Source organism: Haliotis rubra, unplaced genomic scaffold, assembly GCF_003918875.1.
Source record: "Haliotis rubra isolate DU_JTF1 unplaced genomic scaffold, ASM391887v1 Scf39, whole genome shotgun sequence".
Classification (NCBI taxonomy): domain Eukaryota; kingdom Metazoa; phylum Mollusca; class Gastropoda; order Lepetellida; family Haliotidae; genus Haliotis; species Haliotis rubra.
The window spans coordinates 3,421,217-3,440,420 of NW_025767068.1; the positions used below are offsets into that span (position 1 = coordinate 3,421,217).

The 19,204-nt window shown below is 38.9% G+C and overlaps 1 protein-coding gene across 2 annotated transcripts in view; it reads right to left on the reverse strand.

Moving 5' to 3' along the window:
- Positions 1-18,993, reverse strand: part of LOC124286658 (BUD13 homolog) — a 37,585-nt gene extending 18,592 nt beyond the window's left edge. The window contains exons 1-4 of one of the 2 annotated variants that reach the window (XM_046723060.1): positions 18,733-18,896; positions 16,639-16,699; positions 14,623-14,655; positions 14,385-14,423 (exon numbers count right to left, since the gene is read on the reverse strand). In XM_046723060.1, coding sequence (XP_046579016.1) covers positions 14,385-14,423; positions 14,623-14,655; positions 16,639-16,699; positions 18,733-18,776 — 177 coding nt within the window. In that variant the 5' untranslated portion in view covers positions 18,777-18,896. Of the gene's footprint in view, positions 1-14,384; positions 14,424-14,622; positions 14,656-16,638; positions 16,700-18,732 lie in introns of both variants that reach the window. The other variant, XM_046723061.1, reaches the window with a different exon arrangement.
- Between the last annotated feature and the right edge of the window lie 211 nt (positions 18,994-19,204).

Below are 19,204 nucleotides of genomic sequence, written 5' to 3' on the forward strand. Positions count from 1 at the left end.
CCACTAGTTACATAACAATTTCTCGCTCAAGCGAAGGCCCCTCACCCCAAGCTAAAACTAATTACACCAAGTATACTCATCACTATCTAAACCTGTACATTATATTTGCAAAATATGTTTCATCACCCATAACAAAGGAATCAACATGGACGTAACAGAACCAGTTGTGTAATACTGAATACAGGAATCAACATGGACGTAACAGTACTAGTTGTATAATACTGAATACAGGGAATCAACATGGACGTAACAGAACTAGTTGTGTAATACTGAATACAGGGAATCAACATGGACGTAACAGAAGAAGTTGTGTAATACTGAATACAGGGAATCAACATGGACGTAACAGAACCAGTTGTGTCATACTGAATACAGGGAATCAACATGGACCTAACAGAACTAGTTGTGTAATACTGAATACAGGGAGTCAACATGGACCTAACAGAACCAGTTGTGTAATACTGAATACAGGGAGTCAACATGGACGTAACAGAACTAGTTGTGTAATACTGAATACAGGGAGTCAACATGGACCTAACAGAACTAGTTGTGTAAAACTGAATACAGGGAGTCAACATGGACGTAACAGAACTAGTTGTGTAATACTGAATACAGGGAGTCAACATGGACCTAACAGAACTAGTTGTGTAATACTGAATACAGGGAGTCAACATGGACCTAACAGAACTAGTTGTGTTATACTGAATACAGGGAGTCAACATGGACGTAACAGAACTAGTTGTGTAATACTGAATACAGAGAGTCAACATGGACCTAACAGAACTAGTTGTGTAAAACTGAATACAGGGAGTCAACATGGACGTAACAGAACTAGTTGTGTAATACTGAATACAGGGAGTCAACATGGACCTAACAGAACTAGTTGTGTAATACTGAATACAGGGAGTCAACATGGACCTAACAGAACCAGTTGTGTAATACTGAATACAGGGAGTCAACATGGACGTAACAGAACTAGTTGTGTAATACTGAATACAGAGAGTCAACATGGACCTAACAGAACTAGTTGTGTAAAACTGAATACAGGGAGTCAACATGGACCTAACAGAACTAGTTGTGTAATACTGAATACAGGGAGTCAACATGGACGTAACAGAACTAGTTGTGTAATACTGAATACAGGGAGTCAACATGGACCTAACAGAACTAGTTGTGTAATACTGAATACAGGGAATCAACATGGACGTAACAGAACCACTTGTGTTATACTGAATACAGGAAATCAACATGGACGTAACAGAACTAGTTGTGTAATACTGAATACAGGGAGTCAACATGGACCTAACAGAACTAGTTGTGTAATACTGAATAGAGGGAATCAACATGGACGAAACAGAACTAGTTGTGTAATACTGAATACAGGGAGTCAACATGGACGTAACAGAACTAGTTGTGTAATACTGAATACAGGGAATCAACATGGACGTAACAGAACTAGTTGTGTCATACTGAATACAGGGAATCAACATGGACGTAACAGAACTAGTTGTGTAATACTGAATACAGGGAATCAACATGGACGTAACAGAACTAGTTGTGTAATACTGAATACAGGGAATCAACATGGACGTAACAGAAGAAGTTGTGTAATACTGAATACAGGGAATCAACATGGACGTAACAGAACCAGTTGTGTCATACTGAATACAGGGAATCAACATGGACGTCACAGAACTAGTTGTGTAATACTGAATACAGGGAATCAACATGGACGAAACAGTACTAGTTGTGTAATACTGAATACAGGGAATCAACATGGACATGTACGCAACAGAACTAAGTGGTGTAATACTGAATACAGGGAATCAACATGGACGTAACAGAACCAGTTGTGTAATACTGAATACAGGGAATCAACATGGACGTAACAGAACCACTTGTGTTATACTGAATACAGGAAATCAACATGGACGTAACAGAACTAGTTGTGTAATACTGAATACAGGGAATCAACATGGACGAAACAGTACTAGTTGTGTAATACTGAATACAGCTAATCAACATGGACGTAACAGAACTAGTTGTGTAATACTGAATACAGGGAATCAACATGGACGTAACAGAAGAAGTTGTGTAATACTGAATACAGGGAATCAACATGGACGTAACAGAACCACTTGTGTTATACTGAATACAGGAAATCAACATGGACGTAACAGAACTAGTTGTGTAATACTGAATACAGGGAATCAACATGGACGTAACAGAACCACTTGTGTTATACTGAATACAGGGAATCAACATGGACGTAACAGAACTAGTTGTGTAATACTGAATACAGGGAGTCAACATGGACGTAACAGAACTAGTTGTGTAATACTGAATACAGGGAATCAACATGGACGTAACAGAAGAAGTTGTGTAATACTGAATACAGGGAATCAACATGGACGTAACAGAACCACTTGTGTTATACTGAATACAGGAAATCAACATGGACGTAACAGAACTAGTTGTGTAATACTGAATACAGGGAATCAACATGGACGTAACAGAACCACTTGTGTTATACTGAATACAGGGAATCAACATGGACGTCACAGAACTAGCTGTGTAATACTGAATACAGGGAGTCAACATGGACGTAACAGAACTAGTTGTGTAATACTGAATACAGGGAATCAACATGGACGTAACAGAACCAGTTGTGTAATACTGAATACAGGGAATCAACATGGACGTCACAGAACTAGCTGTGTAATACTGAATACAGGGAGTCAACATGGACGTAACAGAACTAGTTGTGTAATACTGAATACAGGGAATCAACATGGACGTAACAGAAGAAGTTGTGTAATACTGAATACAGGGAATCAACATGGACGTAACAGAACCACTTGTGTTATACTGAATACAGGAAATCAACATGGACGTAACAGAACTAGTTGTGTAATACTGAATACAGGGAATCAACATGGACGTAACAGAACCACTTGTGTTATACTGAATACAGGGAATCAACATGGACGTCACAGAACTAGCTGTGTAATACTGAATACAGGGAGTCAACATGGACGTAACAGAACTAGTTGTGTAATACTGAATACAGGAATCAACATGGACGTAACAGAACTAGTTGTGTAATACTGAATACAGGAATCAACATGGACGTTACAGAACCACTTGTGTTATACTGAATACAGGAAATCAACATGGACGTAACAGAACTAGTTGTGTAATACTGAATACAGGAATCAACATGGACGCAACAGAACCACTTGTGTAATACTGAATACAGGGAATCAACATGGACGTAACAGAACTAGTTGTGTAATACTGAATACAGGAATCAACATGGACGTAACAGGACGCATACTGAACAGGGAATCAACATGGACGTAACAGAACTAGTTGTGTAATACTGAATACAGGAATCAACATGGACGTAACAGAACTAGTTGTGTAATACTGAATACAGGAAATCAACATGGACGTAAGAACAGAACTGAATACAGGGAATCAACATGGACGTGAACTAGTTGTGTAATACTGAATACAGGAATCAACATGGACGCAACAGAACTAGTTGTGTAATACTGAATACAGGGAATCAACATGGACGTAACAGAACCACTTGTGTAATACTGAATACAGGAAATCAACATGGACGCAACAGAACTAACAGAACTAGTTGTGTAATACTGAATACAGGAGTCAACATGGACCTAACAGAACTAGTTGTGTAATACTGAATACAGGAATCAACATGGACGCAACAGAACCAGTTGTGTAATACTGAATACAGGAATCAACATGGACGTAACAGAACCAGTTGTGTAATACTGAATACAGGGAATCAACATGGACCTAACAGAACCAGTTGTGTAATACTGAATACAGGAATCAACATGGACGTAACAGAACTAGTTGTGTAATAGTGAATACAGGGAATCAACATGGACATAACAGAACCAGTTGTGTAATACTGAATACAGGGAATCAACATGGACGTAACAGAACTAGTTGTGTAATACTGAATACAGGAGTCAACATGGACCTAACAGAACTAGTTGTGTAATACTGAATACAGGAATCAACATGGACGTAACAGAACCAGTTGTGTAATACTGAATACAGGAGTCAACATGGACGCAACAGAACTAGTTGTGTAATACTGAATACTGAATACAGGGAGTCAACATGGACCTAACAGAACTAGTTGTGTAATACTGAATACAGGGAATCAACATGGACGTAACAGAACTAGTTGTGTAATACTGAATACAGGGAATCAACATGGACGTAACAGAACCAGTTGTGTAATACTGAATACAGGAATCAACATGGACGTAACAGAACCAGTTGTGTAATACTGAATACAGGAATCAACATGGACGTAACAGAACCAGTTGTGTAATACTGAATACAGGAATCAACATGGACGTAACAGAACCAGTTGTGTAATACTGAATACAGGGAATCAACATGGACGTAACAGAACTAGTTGTGTAATACTGAATACAGGAATCAACATGGACGTAACAGAACTAGTTGTGTAATACTGAATACAGGAATCAACATGGACGTAACAGAACTAGTTGTTGTAATACTGAATACAGGGAATCAACATGGACGTAACAGAACTAGTTGTGTAATACTGAATACAGGAATCAACATGGACGTAACAGAACTAGTTGTGTAATACTGAATACAGGGAATCAACATGAACGTAACAGGTTGTCAACTGAATGGAATCAACATGGACAGTAACAGAACTAGTTGTGTAATACTGAATACAGGAATCAACATGGACGTAACAGAACTAGTTGTGTAATACTGGACGTAATACAGGGAATCAACATGGACGTAACAGAACTAGTTGTGTAATACTGAATACAGAATCAACAGGGACGTAACAGAACTAGTTGTATAATACTGAATACATGGACGTAACAGAACTAGTTGTGTAATACTGAATACAGGGAATCAACATGGACGTAATAGAACTAGTTGTGTAATACTGAATACAGGAAAACATCAACATGGACGTAACAGAACAAACTAGTTGTGTCATACTGAATACAGGAATCAACATGGACGTAACAGAACTAGTTGTGTAATACTGAATACAGGAAATCAACATGGACGTAACAGAACTAGTTGTGTAATACTGAATACAGGAATCAACATGGACCTAACAGAACTAGTTGTGTAATACTGAATACAGGAATCAACATGGACGTAACAGAACTAGTTGTGTAATACTGAATACAGGGAATCAACATGGACGTAACAGAACCAGTTGTGTAATACTGAATACAGGGAATCAACATGGACGTAACAGAACCAGTTGTGTAATACTGAATACAGGGAATCAACATGGACGTAACAGAACTAGTGTAATACTGAATACAGGAAATCAACATGGACGTAACAGAACTAGTTGTGTAATACTGAATACAGGGAATCAACATGGACGTAACAGAACCAGTTGTGTAATACTGAATACAGGGAATCAACATGGACGTAACAGAACCAGTTGTGTAATACTGAATACAGGGAATCAACATGGACGTAACAGAACTAGTTGTGTAATACTGAATACAGGGAATCAACATGGACCTAACAGAACTAGTTGTGTAATACTGAATACAGGGAATCAACATGGACGTAACAGAACTAGTTGTGTAATACTGAATACAGGGAATCAACATGGACGTAACAGAACCAGTTGTGTAATACTGAATACAGGGAATCAACATGGACGTAACAGAACTAGTTGTGTAATACTGAATACAGGGAATCAACATGGACGTAACAGAACTAGTTGTGTAATACTGAATACAGGGAATCAACATGGACGTAACAGAACTAGTTGTGTAATACTGAATACAGGGAATCAACATGGACGTAACAGAACTAGTTGTGTTATACTGAATACAGAGAGTCAACATGGACGTAACAGAACCAGTTGTGTAATACTGAATACAGGGAATCAACATGGACGTAACAGAACTAGTTGTGTAATACTGAATACAGGGAATCAACATGGACGTAACAGAACTAGTTGTGTTATACTGAATACAGAGAGTCAACATGGACGTAACAGAACCAGTTGTGTAATACTGAATACAGGGAATCAACATGGACGTAACAGAACTAGTTGTGTAATACTGAATACAGGGAATCAACATGGACGTAACAGAACTAGTTGTGTAATACTGAATACAGGGAATCAACATGGACGTAACAGAACTAGTTGTGTAATACTGAATACAGGGAATCAACATGGACGTAACAGAACTAGTTGTGTTATACTGAATACAGAGAATCAACATGGACGTAACAGAACTAGTTGTGTAATACTGAATACAGGGAATCAACATGGACGTAACAGAACTAGTTGTGTAATACTGAATACAGGGAATCAACATGGACGTAACAGAACTAGTTGTGTAATACTGAATACAGGAATCAACATGGACGTAACAGAACTAGTTGTGTAATACTGAATACAGGGAATCAACATAGACGTAACAGAACCAGTTGTGTAATACTGAATACAGGGAATCAACATGGACGCAACAGAACTAGTTGTGTAATAGTGAATACAGGGAGTCAACATGGACCTAACAGAACTAGTTTTGTAATACTGAATACAGGGAATCAACATGGACGTAACAGAACTAGTTGTGTAATACTGAATACAGGGAGTCAACATGGACCTAACAGAACTAGTTGTATAATACTGAATACAGGGAATCAACATGGACGTAACAGAACCACTTGTGTTATACTGAATACAGGGAATCAACATGGACGTAACAGAACCACTTGTGTTATACTGAATACAGGGAATCAACATGGACGTAACAGAACTAGTGTAATACTGAATACAGGGAGTCAACATGGACGTAACAGAACTAGTTGTGTAATACTGAATACAGGGAATCAACATGGACGCAACAGAACTAGTTGTGTAATACTGAATACAGGGAATCAACATGGACGCAACAGAACCAGTTGTGTAATACTGAATACAGGGAATCAACATGGACGTAACAGAACTAGTTGTATAATACTGAATACAGGGAATCAACATGGACGTAACAGAACCACTTGTGTTATACTGAATACAGGGAATCAACATGGACGTAACAGAACCACTTGTGTTATACTGAATACAGGGAATCAACATGGACGTAACAGAACCACTTGTGTTATACTGAATACAGGGAATCAACATGGACGTAACAGAACTAGTGTAATACTGAATACAGGGAATCAACATGGACGTAACAGAACTAGTGTAATACTGAATACAGGAAATCAACATGGACGTAACAGAACTAGTTGTGTAATACTGAATACAGGGAATCAACATGGACGTAACAGAACCAGTTGTGTAATACTGAATACAGGGAATCAACATGGACGTAACAGAACCACTTCTGTTATACTGAATACAGGGAATCAACATGGACGTAACAGAACTAGTTGTGTAATACTGAATACAGGGAATCAACATGGACGTAACAGAACTAGTGTGTAATACTGAATACAGGAAATCAACATGGACGTAACAGAACTAGTTGTGTAATACTGAATACAGGGAATCAACATGGACGTAACAGAACTAGTTGTGTAATACTGAATACAGGGAATCAACATGGACCTAACAGAACTAGTTGTGTAATACTGAATACAGGGAATCAACATGGACGTAACAGAACTAGTTGTGTAATACTGAATACAGGGAATCAACATGGACGTAACAGAACCAGTTGTGTAATACTGAATACAGGGAATCAACATGGACGTAACAGAACTAGTTGTATAATACTGAATACAGGGAATCAACATGGACGTAACAGAACCAGTTGTGTTATACTGAATACAGGGAATCAACATGGACGTAACAGAACCAGTTGTGTTATACTGAATACAGGGAATCAACATGGACGTAACAGAACTAGTTGTGTAATACTGAATACAGGGAATCAACATGGACGTAACAGAACTAGTGTAATACTGAATACAGGAAATCAACATGGACGTAACAGAACTAGTTGTGTAATACTGAATACAGGGAATCAACATGGACGTAACAGAACTAGTTGTGTAATACTGAATACAGGGAATCAACATGGACCTAACAGAACTAGTTGTGTAATACTGAATACAGGGAATCAACATGGACGTAACAGAACCAGTTGTGTAATACTGAATACAGGGAATCAACATGGACGTAACAGAACCAGTTGTGTAATACTGAATACAGGGAATCAACATGGACGTAACAGAACCACTTGTGTAATACTGAATACAGGGAATCAACATGGACGCAACAGAACTAGTTGTGTAATACTGAATACAGGGAATCAACATGGACGTAACAGAACTAGTTGTGTAATACTGAATACAGGGAATCAACATGGACGTAACAGAACCACTTGTGTTATACTGAATACAGGGAATCAACATGGACGCAACAGAACTAGTTGTGTAATACTGAATACAGGGAATCAACATGGACGTAACAGAACCACTTGTGTAATACTGAATACAGGGAATCAACATGGACGTAACAGAACCAGTTGTGTAATACTGAATACAGGGAATCAACATGGACGTAACAGAACCACTTGTGTTATACTGAATACAGGAATCAACATGGACGTAACAGAACTAGTTGTGTAATACTGAATACAGGGAATCAACATGGACGTAACAGAACCACTTGTGTAATACTGAATACAGGGAATCAACATGGACGTAACAGAACTAGTTGTGTAATACTGAATACAGGGAATCAACATGGACGTAACAGAACTAGTTGTGTAATACTGAATACAGGGAATCAACATGGACGTAACAGAACTAGTTGTGTAATACTGAATACAGGGAGTCAACATGGACCTAACAGAACTAGTTGTGTAATACTGAATACAGGGAATCAACATGGACGCAACAGAACTAGTTGTGTAATACTGAATACAGGGAATCAACATGGACCTAACAGAACCAGTTGTGTAATACTGAATACAGGGAATCAACATGGACGTAACAGAACTAGTTGTGTAATACTGAATACAGGGAGTCAACATGGACGTAACAGAACCAGTTGTGTAATACTGAATACAGGGAATCAACATGGACGTAACAGAACTAGTTGTGTAATACTGAATACAGGGAATCAACATGGACCTAACAGAACTAGTTGTGTAATACTGAATACAGGGAGTCAACATGGACGTAACAGAACCAGTTGTGTAATACTGAATACAGGGAATCAACATGGACGTAACAGAACTAGTTGTGTAATACTGAATACAGGGAATCAACATGGACGTAACAGAACCAGTTGTGTAATACTGAATACAGGGAATCAACATGGACGTAACAGAACTAGTTGTGTAATACTGAATACAGGGAATCAACATGGACGTAACAGAACTAGTTGTGTAATACTGAATACAGGGAATCAACATGGACGAAACAGAACCACTTGTGTTATACTGAATACAGGGAATCAACATGGACGTAACAGAACCAGTTGTGTAATACTGAATACAGGGAATCAACATGGACGAAACAGAACTAGTTGTGTAATACTGAATACAGGGAATCAACATGGACGTAACAGAACCAGTTGTGTAATACTGAATACAGGGAATCAACATGGACCTAACAGAACTAGTTGTGTAATACTGAATACAGGGAATCAACATGGACGTAACAGAACTAGTTGTGTAATACTGAATACAGGGAATCAACATGGACGTAACAGAACTAGTTTTGTAATACTGAATACAGGGAATCAACATGGACGTAACAGAACCAGTTGTGTAATACTGAATACAGGGAATCAACATGGACGCAACAGAACTAGTTGTGTAATACTGAATACAGGGAATCAACATGGACGTAACAGAACTAGTTGTGTAATACTGAATACAGGGAATCAACATGGACGTAACAGAACCAGTTGTGTAATACTGAATACAGGGAATCAACATGGACCTAACAGAACTAGTTGTGTAATACTGAATACAGGGAATCAACATGGACGTAACAGAACCAGTTGTGTAATACTGAATACAGGGAATCAACATGGACGTAACAGAACTAGTTGTGTAATACTGAATACAGGGAGTCAACATGGACCTAACAGAACTAGTCGTGTAATACTGAATACAGGGAATCAACATGGACGCAACAGAACTAGTTGTGTAATACTGAATACAGGGAGTCAACCTGGACCTAACAGAACTAGTTGTGTAATACTGAATACAGGGAATCAACATGGACGTAACAGAACTAGTTGTGTAATACTGAATACAGGGAGTCAACATGGACCTAACAGAACCAGTTGTGTAATACTGAATACAGGGAATCAACATGGACGTAACAGAACTAGTTGTGTAATACTGAATACAGGGAATCAACATGGACGTAACAGAACTAGTTGTGTAATACTGAATACAGGGAATCAACATGGACGTAACAGAACAAGTTGTGTAATACTGAATACAGGGAATCAACATGGACGTAACAGAACTAGTTGTGTAATACTGAATACAGGGAGTCAACATGGACCTAACAGAACCAGTTGTGTAATACTGAATACAGGAATCAACATGGACGTAACAGAACCAGTTGTGTAATACTGAATACAGGGAATCAACATGGACGTAACAGAACCAGTTGTGTAATACTGAATACAGGGAATCAACATGGACGTAACAGAACTAGTTGTGTAATACTGAATACAGGCAGTCAACATGGACCTAACAGAACCAGTTGTGTAATACTGAATACAGGGAATCAACATGGACGTAACAGAACTAGTTGTGTAATACTGAACACAGGGAATCAACATGGACGTAACAGAACTAGTTGTGTAATACTGAATACAGGGAATCAACATGGACGTAACAGAACTAGTTGTGTAATACTGAATACAGGGAATCAACATGGACGTAACAGAACTAGTTGTGTTATACTGAATACAGGGAATCAACATGGACGTAACAGAACTAGTTGTGTAATACTGAATACAGGGAGTCAACATGGACCTAACAGAACCAGTTGTGTAATACTGAATACAGGGAATCAACATGGACGTAACAGAACCAGTTGTGTAATACTGAATACAGGGAATCAACATGGACCTAACAGAACCAGTTGTGTAATACTGAATACAGGGAATCAACATGGACGTAACAGAACCAGTTTTGTTTAATACTGAATACAGGGAATCAACATGGACGTAACAGAACTAGTTGTATAATACTGAATACAGGGAATCAACATGGACGTAACAGAACTAGTTGTGTAATACTGAATACAGGGAATCAACATGGACGTAACAGAACTAGTTGTGTAATACTGAATACAGGGAGTCATCATGGACCTAACAGAACTAGTTGTGTAATACTGAATACAGGGAATCAACATGGACGCAACAGAACTAGTTGTGTAATACTGAATACAGGGAGTCAACATGGACGTAACAGAACTAGTTGTGTAATACTGAATACAGGGAATCAACATGGACGTAACAGAACCAGTTGTGTAATACTGAATACAGGGAATCAACATGGACGTAACAGAACTAGTTGTGTAATACTGAATACAGGGAGTCATCATGGACCTAACAGAACTAGTTGTGTAATACTGAATACAGGGAATCAACATGGACGTAACAGAGCCAGTTGTGTAATACTGAATACAGGGAGTCAACATGGACCTAACAGAACTAGTTGTGTAATACTGAATACAGGGAGTCATCATGGACCTAACAGAACTAGTTGTGTAATACTGAATACAGGGAATCAACATGGACGTAAGAGAACTAGTTGTGTAATAGTGAATACAGGGAATCAACATGGACGTAACAGAACCAGTTGTGTAATACTGAATACAGGGAATCAACATGGACGTAACAGAACTAGTGTAATACTGAATACAGGGAATCAACATGGACGTAACAGAACTAGTTGTGTAATACTGAATACAGGGAATCAACATGGACGTAACAGAACTAGTTTTGTAATACTGAATACCGAGAATCAACATGGACGTAACAGAGCCAGTTGTGTAATACTGAATACAGGGAATCAACATAGACGTAACAGAACCAGTTGTGTAATACTGAATACAGGGAATCAACATGGACGTAACAGAACTAGTGTAATACTGAATACAGGGAATCAACATGGACGTAACAGAACTAGTTGTGTAATACTGAATACAGGGAGTCATCATGGACCTAACAGAACTAGTTGTGTAATACTGAATACAGGGAATCAACATGGACGTAACAGAGCCAGTTGTGTAATAGTGAATACAGGGAATCAACATGGACGTAACAGAACCAGTTGTGTAATACTGAATACAGGGAATCAACATGGACGTAACAGAACTAGTGTAATACTGAATACAGGGAATCAACATGGACGTAACAGAACTAGTTGTGTAATACTGAATACAGGGAGTCAACATGGACCTAACAGAACCAGTTGTGTAATACTGAATACAGGGAATCAACATGGACGTAACAGAACCAGTTGTGTAATACTGAATACAGGGAATCAACATGGACCTAACAGAACCAGTTGTGTAATACTGAATACAGGGAATCAAGATGGACGTAACAGAACTAGTTGTGTAATACTGAATACAGGGAATCAACATGGACGTAACAGAACCAGTTGTGTAATACTGAATACAGGGAATCAACATGGACGTAACAGAACTAGTGTAATACTGAATACAGGGAATCAACATGGACGTAACAGAACTAGTTGTGTAATACTGAATACAGGGAGTCATCATGGACCTAACAGAACTAGTTGTGTAATACTGAATACAGGGAATCAACATGGACGTAACAGAGCCAGTTGTGTAATACTGAATACAGGGAATCAACATGGACGTAACAGAACCAGTTGTGTAATACTGAATACAGGGAATCAACATGGACGTAACAGAACTAGTTGTGTAATACTGAATACAGGGAGTCAACATGGACCTAACAGAACCAGTTGTGTAATACTGAATACAGGGAATCAACATGGACGTAACAGAACCAGTTGTGTAATACTGAATACAGGGAATCAACATGGACCTAACAGAACCAGTTGTGTAATACTGAATACAGGGAATCAAGATGGACGTAACAGAACTAGTTGTGTAATACTGAATACAGGGAATCAACATGGACGTAACAGAACTAGTGTAATACTGAATACAGGAAATCAACATGGACGTAACAGAACTAGTTGTGTAATACTGAATACAGGGAATCAACATGGACGTAACAGAACTAGTTGTGTAATACTGAATACAGGGAGTCATCATGGACCTAACAGAACTAGTTGTGTAATACTGAATAGAGGGAATCAACATGGACGAAACAGAACTAGTTGTGTAATACTGAATACAGGGAATCAACATGGACGTAACAGAACTAGTTGTGTAATACTGAATACAGGGAGTCATCATGGACCTAACAGAACTAGTTGTGTAATACTGAATACAGGGAATCAACATGGACGTAACAGAGCTAGTTGTGTAATACTGAATACAGGGAATCAACATGGACGTAACAGAGCTAGTTGTGTAATTCTGAATACAGGGAATCAACATGGACGTAACAGAACTAGTTGTGTAATACTGAATACAGGGAATCAACATGGACGTAACAGAGCTAGTTGTGTAATACTGAATACAGGGAATCAACATGGACGTAATAGAACTAGTGTAATACTGAATACAGGGAATCAACATGGACGTAACAGAACTAGTTGTGTAATACTGAATACAGGGAGTCATCATGGACCTAACAGAACTAGTTGTGTAATACTGAATAGAGGGAATCAACATGGACGAAACAGAACTAGTTGTGTAATACTGAATACAGGGAATCAACATGGACGTAACAGAACTAGTTGTGTAATACTGAATACAGGGAGTCATCATGGACCTAACAGAACTAGTTGTGTAATACTGAATACAGGGAATCAACATGGACGTAACAGAGCTAGTTGTGTAATACTGAATACAGGGAATCAACATGGACGTAATAGAACTAGTGTAATACTGAATACAGGAAATCAACATGGACGTAACAGAACAAGTTGTGTCATACTGAATACAGGGAATCAACATGGACGTAATAGAACTAGTGTAATACTGAATACAGGAAATCAACATGGACGTAACAGAACAAGTTGTGTAATACTGAATACAGGGAATCAAAATAGACGTAACAGAACTAGTTGTGTAATACTGAATACAGGAAATCAACATGGACGTAACAGAACTAGTTGTGTAATACTGAATACAGGGAATCAACATGGACGTAACATAACTAGTTATATATTTTGTAATTGTACAAAGATTCAACATGGACTTACGAGTTCGTTGTTCAGGCACTCTCGGTGGAGACATTGATTCTGCAATACAAACATTAGGGACATTTACATAACAGTTCACTCGGAAACATTTGCATACACCGAGTAGGTTTATATGGACGGAACAGGTGATAGAGAATCTTTATGACAATACTGCAAGTGTTATATTCCGCCATGACAAGATGAGCGACAGCTTAATCAGTGTCACTTCTATATAGGAAAAACTAAAATGTCAACTTACGAGTGCGAGTATGTACCACCCTGCGTGGAGATTCTGTAAAACAGAGTAGATGATCTGAGAGATGTGTGTATGGACATCTGTACACAATAATAAAACAGCGTAGATGATCTGAGACATATGTGTATGGACATATGTACACAGTAATAAAACAGCATAGGAGATCTGAGACATATGTGTATAGACATATGTACACAATAATAAAACAGCGTAGATGATCTGAGACATATGTGTATGGACATATGTACACAATAATAAAACAGTGTAGATGATCTGAGACGTATGTGTATAGACATATGTACAAAAAAATATAACAACGTAGATGATATGAGACATATGTGTATGGACATATGTACACAATAATAAAACAGCGTAGATGATCTGAGACATATGTGTATGGACATGTGTACACAATAATAAAACAGCGTAGATGATCTGAGACATATGTGTATGGACATATGTACACAATAATAAAACAGCGTAGATGATCTGAGACATATGTGTATGGACATATGTACACAATAATAAAACAGTGTAGATGATCTGAGACATGGACATATGTACACAATAATAAAACAGCGAAGAGGATCTGAGACGTGTGTATGGACAGATGTACACAATAATAAAACAGTGTAGATGATCTGAGACATGGACATATGTACATAATAATAAAACAACGTAGATGATCTGAGACATATGTGTATAGACATATGTACACAATAATTAAACAGCGTAGATGATCTGAGACATGTGTGTATGGACAGATGTACACAATAATAAAACAGTGTAGATGATCTGAGACGTATGTGTATAGACATATGTTCACAAAAATAAAACAACGTAGATGATATGAGACATATGTGTATGGACATATGTACACAATAATAAAACAGCGTAGATGATCTGAAATATATTTGTATGGACATATGTACACAATAATGAAACAACGTAGATGATCTGAAATATATGTGTATGGACATATGTACACAATAATAAAACAACGTAGATGATCTGAGATATATGTGTATGGACATATGTACACAATAATAAAACAGCGTAGAAGATCTGAGACATATGTGTATGGACATATGTACACAATAATAAAACAGCGTAGATGATCTGAGACATGGACATATGTACTCAATAATAAAACAACGGAGAGGATCTGAGACGTGTGTATGGACAGATGTACACACTAATAAAACAGTGTAGATGATCTGAAACATGGACATATGTACACAATAATAAAACAGCGTAGATGATCTGAGACATGTGTGTATGGACATATATACAGAATAATAAAACAGTGTAGATGATCTGAGACATGGACAGATATACACAATAATAAAACAGTGTAGATGATCTGAGACGTATGTGTATAGACATATGTACACAAAAATAAAACAACGTAGATGATATGAGACATATTTGTATGGACATATGTACACAATAATAAAACAGCGTAGATGATCTGAGACATATGTGTATGGACATGTGTACACAATAATAAAACAGCGTAGAAGATCTGAGACATATGTGTGTGGACATATGTACACAATAATAAAACAGCGTAGATGATCTGAGACATATGTGTATAGACATATGTACACAATAATAAAAATACAAAGTTTAAACAGTTTTAAAATCTCATTTCAATCTTAATCAGCCTAGGAGTGAGTGAGTGAGTGAGTATGGTTTTACGCCACTTTCAGCAATATTCCAGCAATATCACGGTGGGGGACACCAGAAATGGGCTTCACACATTGTACCCATGTGGGGAATCGAACCCGGGTCTTCGGTGTGACGGGTGGACGCTTAAACCACCAGGCTACCCCGCCACCCTTAATCAATCTAGGAAGGAGTTGTGTTGAATCAACATCTTGTTTAGGGGTTTTTCATTTGTAGGAATGACTTGTGTTGAATCAATAACTAAATTTGTGATTACGGCATGTCAGTCAAAGATGGAACAGGTTAATGCTGTATTCCACTACACAGAGATACGTATCACGTCACGCTCACCTGACGTACGATGTGCCATGCCAACAGGTCACGTGGGTCGGTGAGGAGGGACGGTCTCGGACTGAAAATACCAGGACATTGTGACAGTGTGGATGTGTGCTCCATTATACAGGTAGGTACACCTCTCAGATAGGTGCTCCATTATACAGGTAGGTACACCTGTCAGATAGGTGCTCCATTATACAGGTAGGTACACCTGTCAGATAGGTGCACCAGTATACAGGTAGGTACACCTGTCAGATAGGTGCTCCATTATACAGGTAGGTACATCTGTCAGATAGGTGCTCCAGTATACAGGTAGGTACACTTGTCAGATAGGTGCACCAGTATACAGGTAGGTACACCTGTCAGATAGGTGCTCCAGTATACAGGTAGGTACACCTGTCAGATAGGTGTTCCAGTATACAGGTAGGTACACCTGTCAGATAGGTGCTACATTATACAGGTAGGTACACCTGTCAGATAGGTGCACTAGTATACAGGTAGGTACACCTGTCAGATAGGTGCTCCAGTATACAGGTAGGTACACCTGTCAGATAGGTGTTCCAGTATACAGGTAGGTACACCTGTCAGATAGGTGCTACATTATACAGGTAGGTACACCTGTCAGATAGGTGCTACATTATACAGGTAGGTACACCTGTCAGATAGGTGCTCCATTATACAGGTAGGTACACCTGTCAGATAGGTGCTACATTATACAGGTAGGTACACCTGTCAGATAGGTGCTCCATTATACAGGTAGGTACACCTGTCAGATAGGTGCTCCATTATACAGGTAGGTACACCTGTCAGATAGGTGCTCCATTATACAGGTAGGTACACCTGTCAGATAGGTGTTCCAGTATACAGGTAGGTACACCTGTCAGATAGGTGCTCCATTATACAGGTAGGTACATCTGTCAGATAGGTGCTCCAGTATACAGGTAGGTACACCTGTCAGATAGGTGCTCCATTATACAGGTAGGTACATCTGTCAGATAGGTGCTCCATTATACAGGTAGGTACACCTGTCAGATAGGTGCTCCATTATACAGGTAGGTACATCTGTCAGATAGGTGCTCCATTATACAGGTAGGTACATCTGTCAGATAGGTGCTCCAGTATACAGGTAGGTACACCTGTCAGATAGGTGCTCCATTATACAGGTAGGTACATCTGTCAGATAGGTGCTCCAGTATACAGGTAGGTACATCTGTCAGATAGGTGCTCCATTATACAGGTAGGTACACCTGTCAGATAGGTGCTCCATTATACAGGTAGGTACACCTGTCAGATTGGTGCTCCATTATACAGGTAGGTACACCTGTCAGATAGGTGCTCCATTATACAGGTAGGTACACCTGTCAGATAGGTGCTACATTATACAGGTAGGTACACCTGTCAGATAGGTGCTCCATTATACAGGTAGGTACACCTGTCAGATAGGTTACCGTATACAAAAAATACCACACTAAACAAACATATTAATCTCAAGTAACATATAACATCTCATGACAGGTCATCGGCTGTCACCTTCTGTACCGTTTCCCTTTCAGCAAATAGTAGCCACGCGGCCAGTTCCTTCATAAGAATTGTCGGCTACAATACAACACTGGCTGCATCATGATTATTTGCTTATAAATAACTCGCGCCTGTCAAATGCGATTTCGTGTAATTCAAGGGAAGTAATTCTGAATACATTCGCGTTGTCGGCTGACGAGATGTCCGTGGATGTACTCGCAACATATACCGGAGAAGATGTTTTACAGATATACCAAGAGTTAACCTTGTTGTAATCCGGGATCCCGGGGAATATTGTGCGATGTATCCGCTAGGCCAACAGTTACCAATAGTAAACCATAATCTACATCTGATAAAGAAGAGAAACGCATATTCTACATCTGACGATAGGCGTCCACGTGACTTTATAATCCCTATTGTCAAGTGTACACTATCAATCAACCATAGAGTATTTGATCACCTGAAACCAAGCTCACTGTCACACACACACACGCACACACACATACGCACAGACAGAGATACAAGTTTTAAAACAGGGTTACAACTTGCAACTGGTGTAATACAAAATATATTGTAGTTTGTCTGTCTCACCTGTTAAGGCAGTGCAGTGGGTTGTGTTCCCGAAGGCAGGCCATGGAAAGCTGTACAGGAAGCGCCACTGACAGGGGAATCCCAGTATCGACACTGAGCCTATGTGCGTCGATTTACAATGCCTGTCTGCAAGGTGACAGCTGTACAATGTAATGGGTCAGGAGGTGTGGCGTTCCAGGCTGGTGTCGTGTGCACAGGTATGAAGTCTGAACCAACCGTCGACATACTTGAATACTAAATGTTTAAATGTGATGCACTTTTGTTGCTTCGTCCATCGACAGTACACCCAACCCCAGATATATACCATCGACAATACACACAATCCCAGACGTATATACCATGTGCTCCACACTGGCATCTGAATCGACACTGAGACATGCAAGAGGAACATGGTTTCCCCCAAGGTGTAGCAACTGAGCGGATCAGTAGCGGATTTCTATATGCACAGTATCAACATTTTCTTGTTGGTACA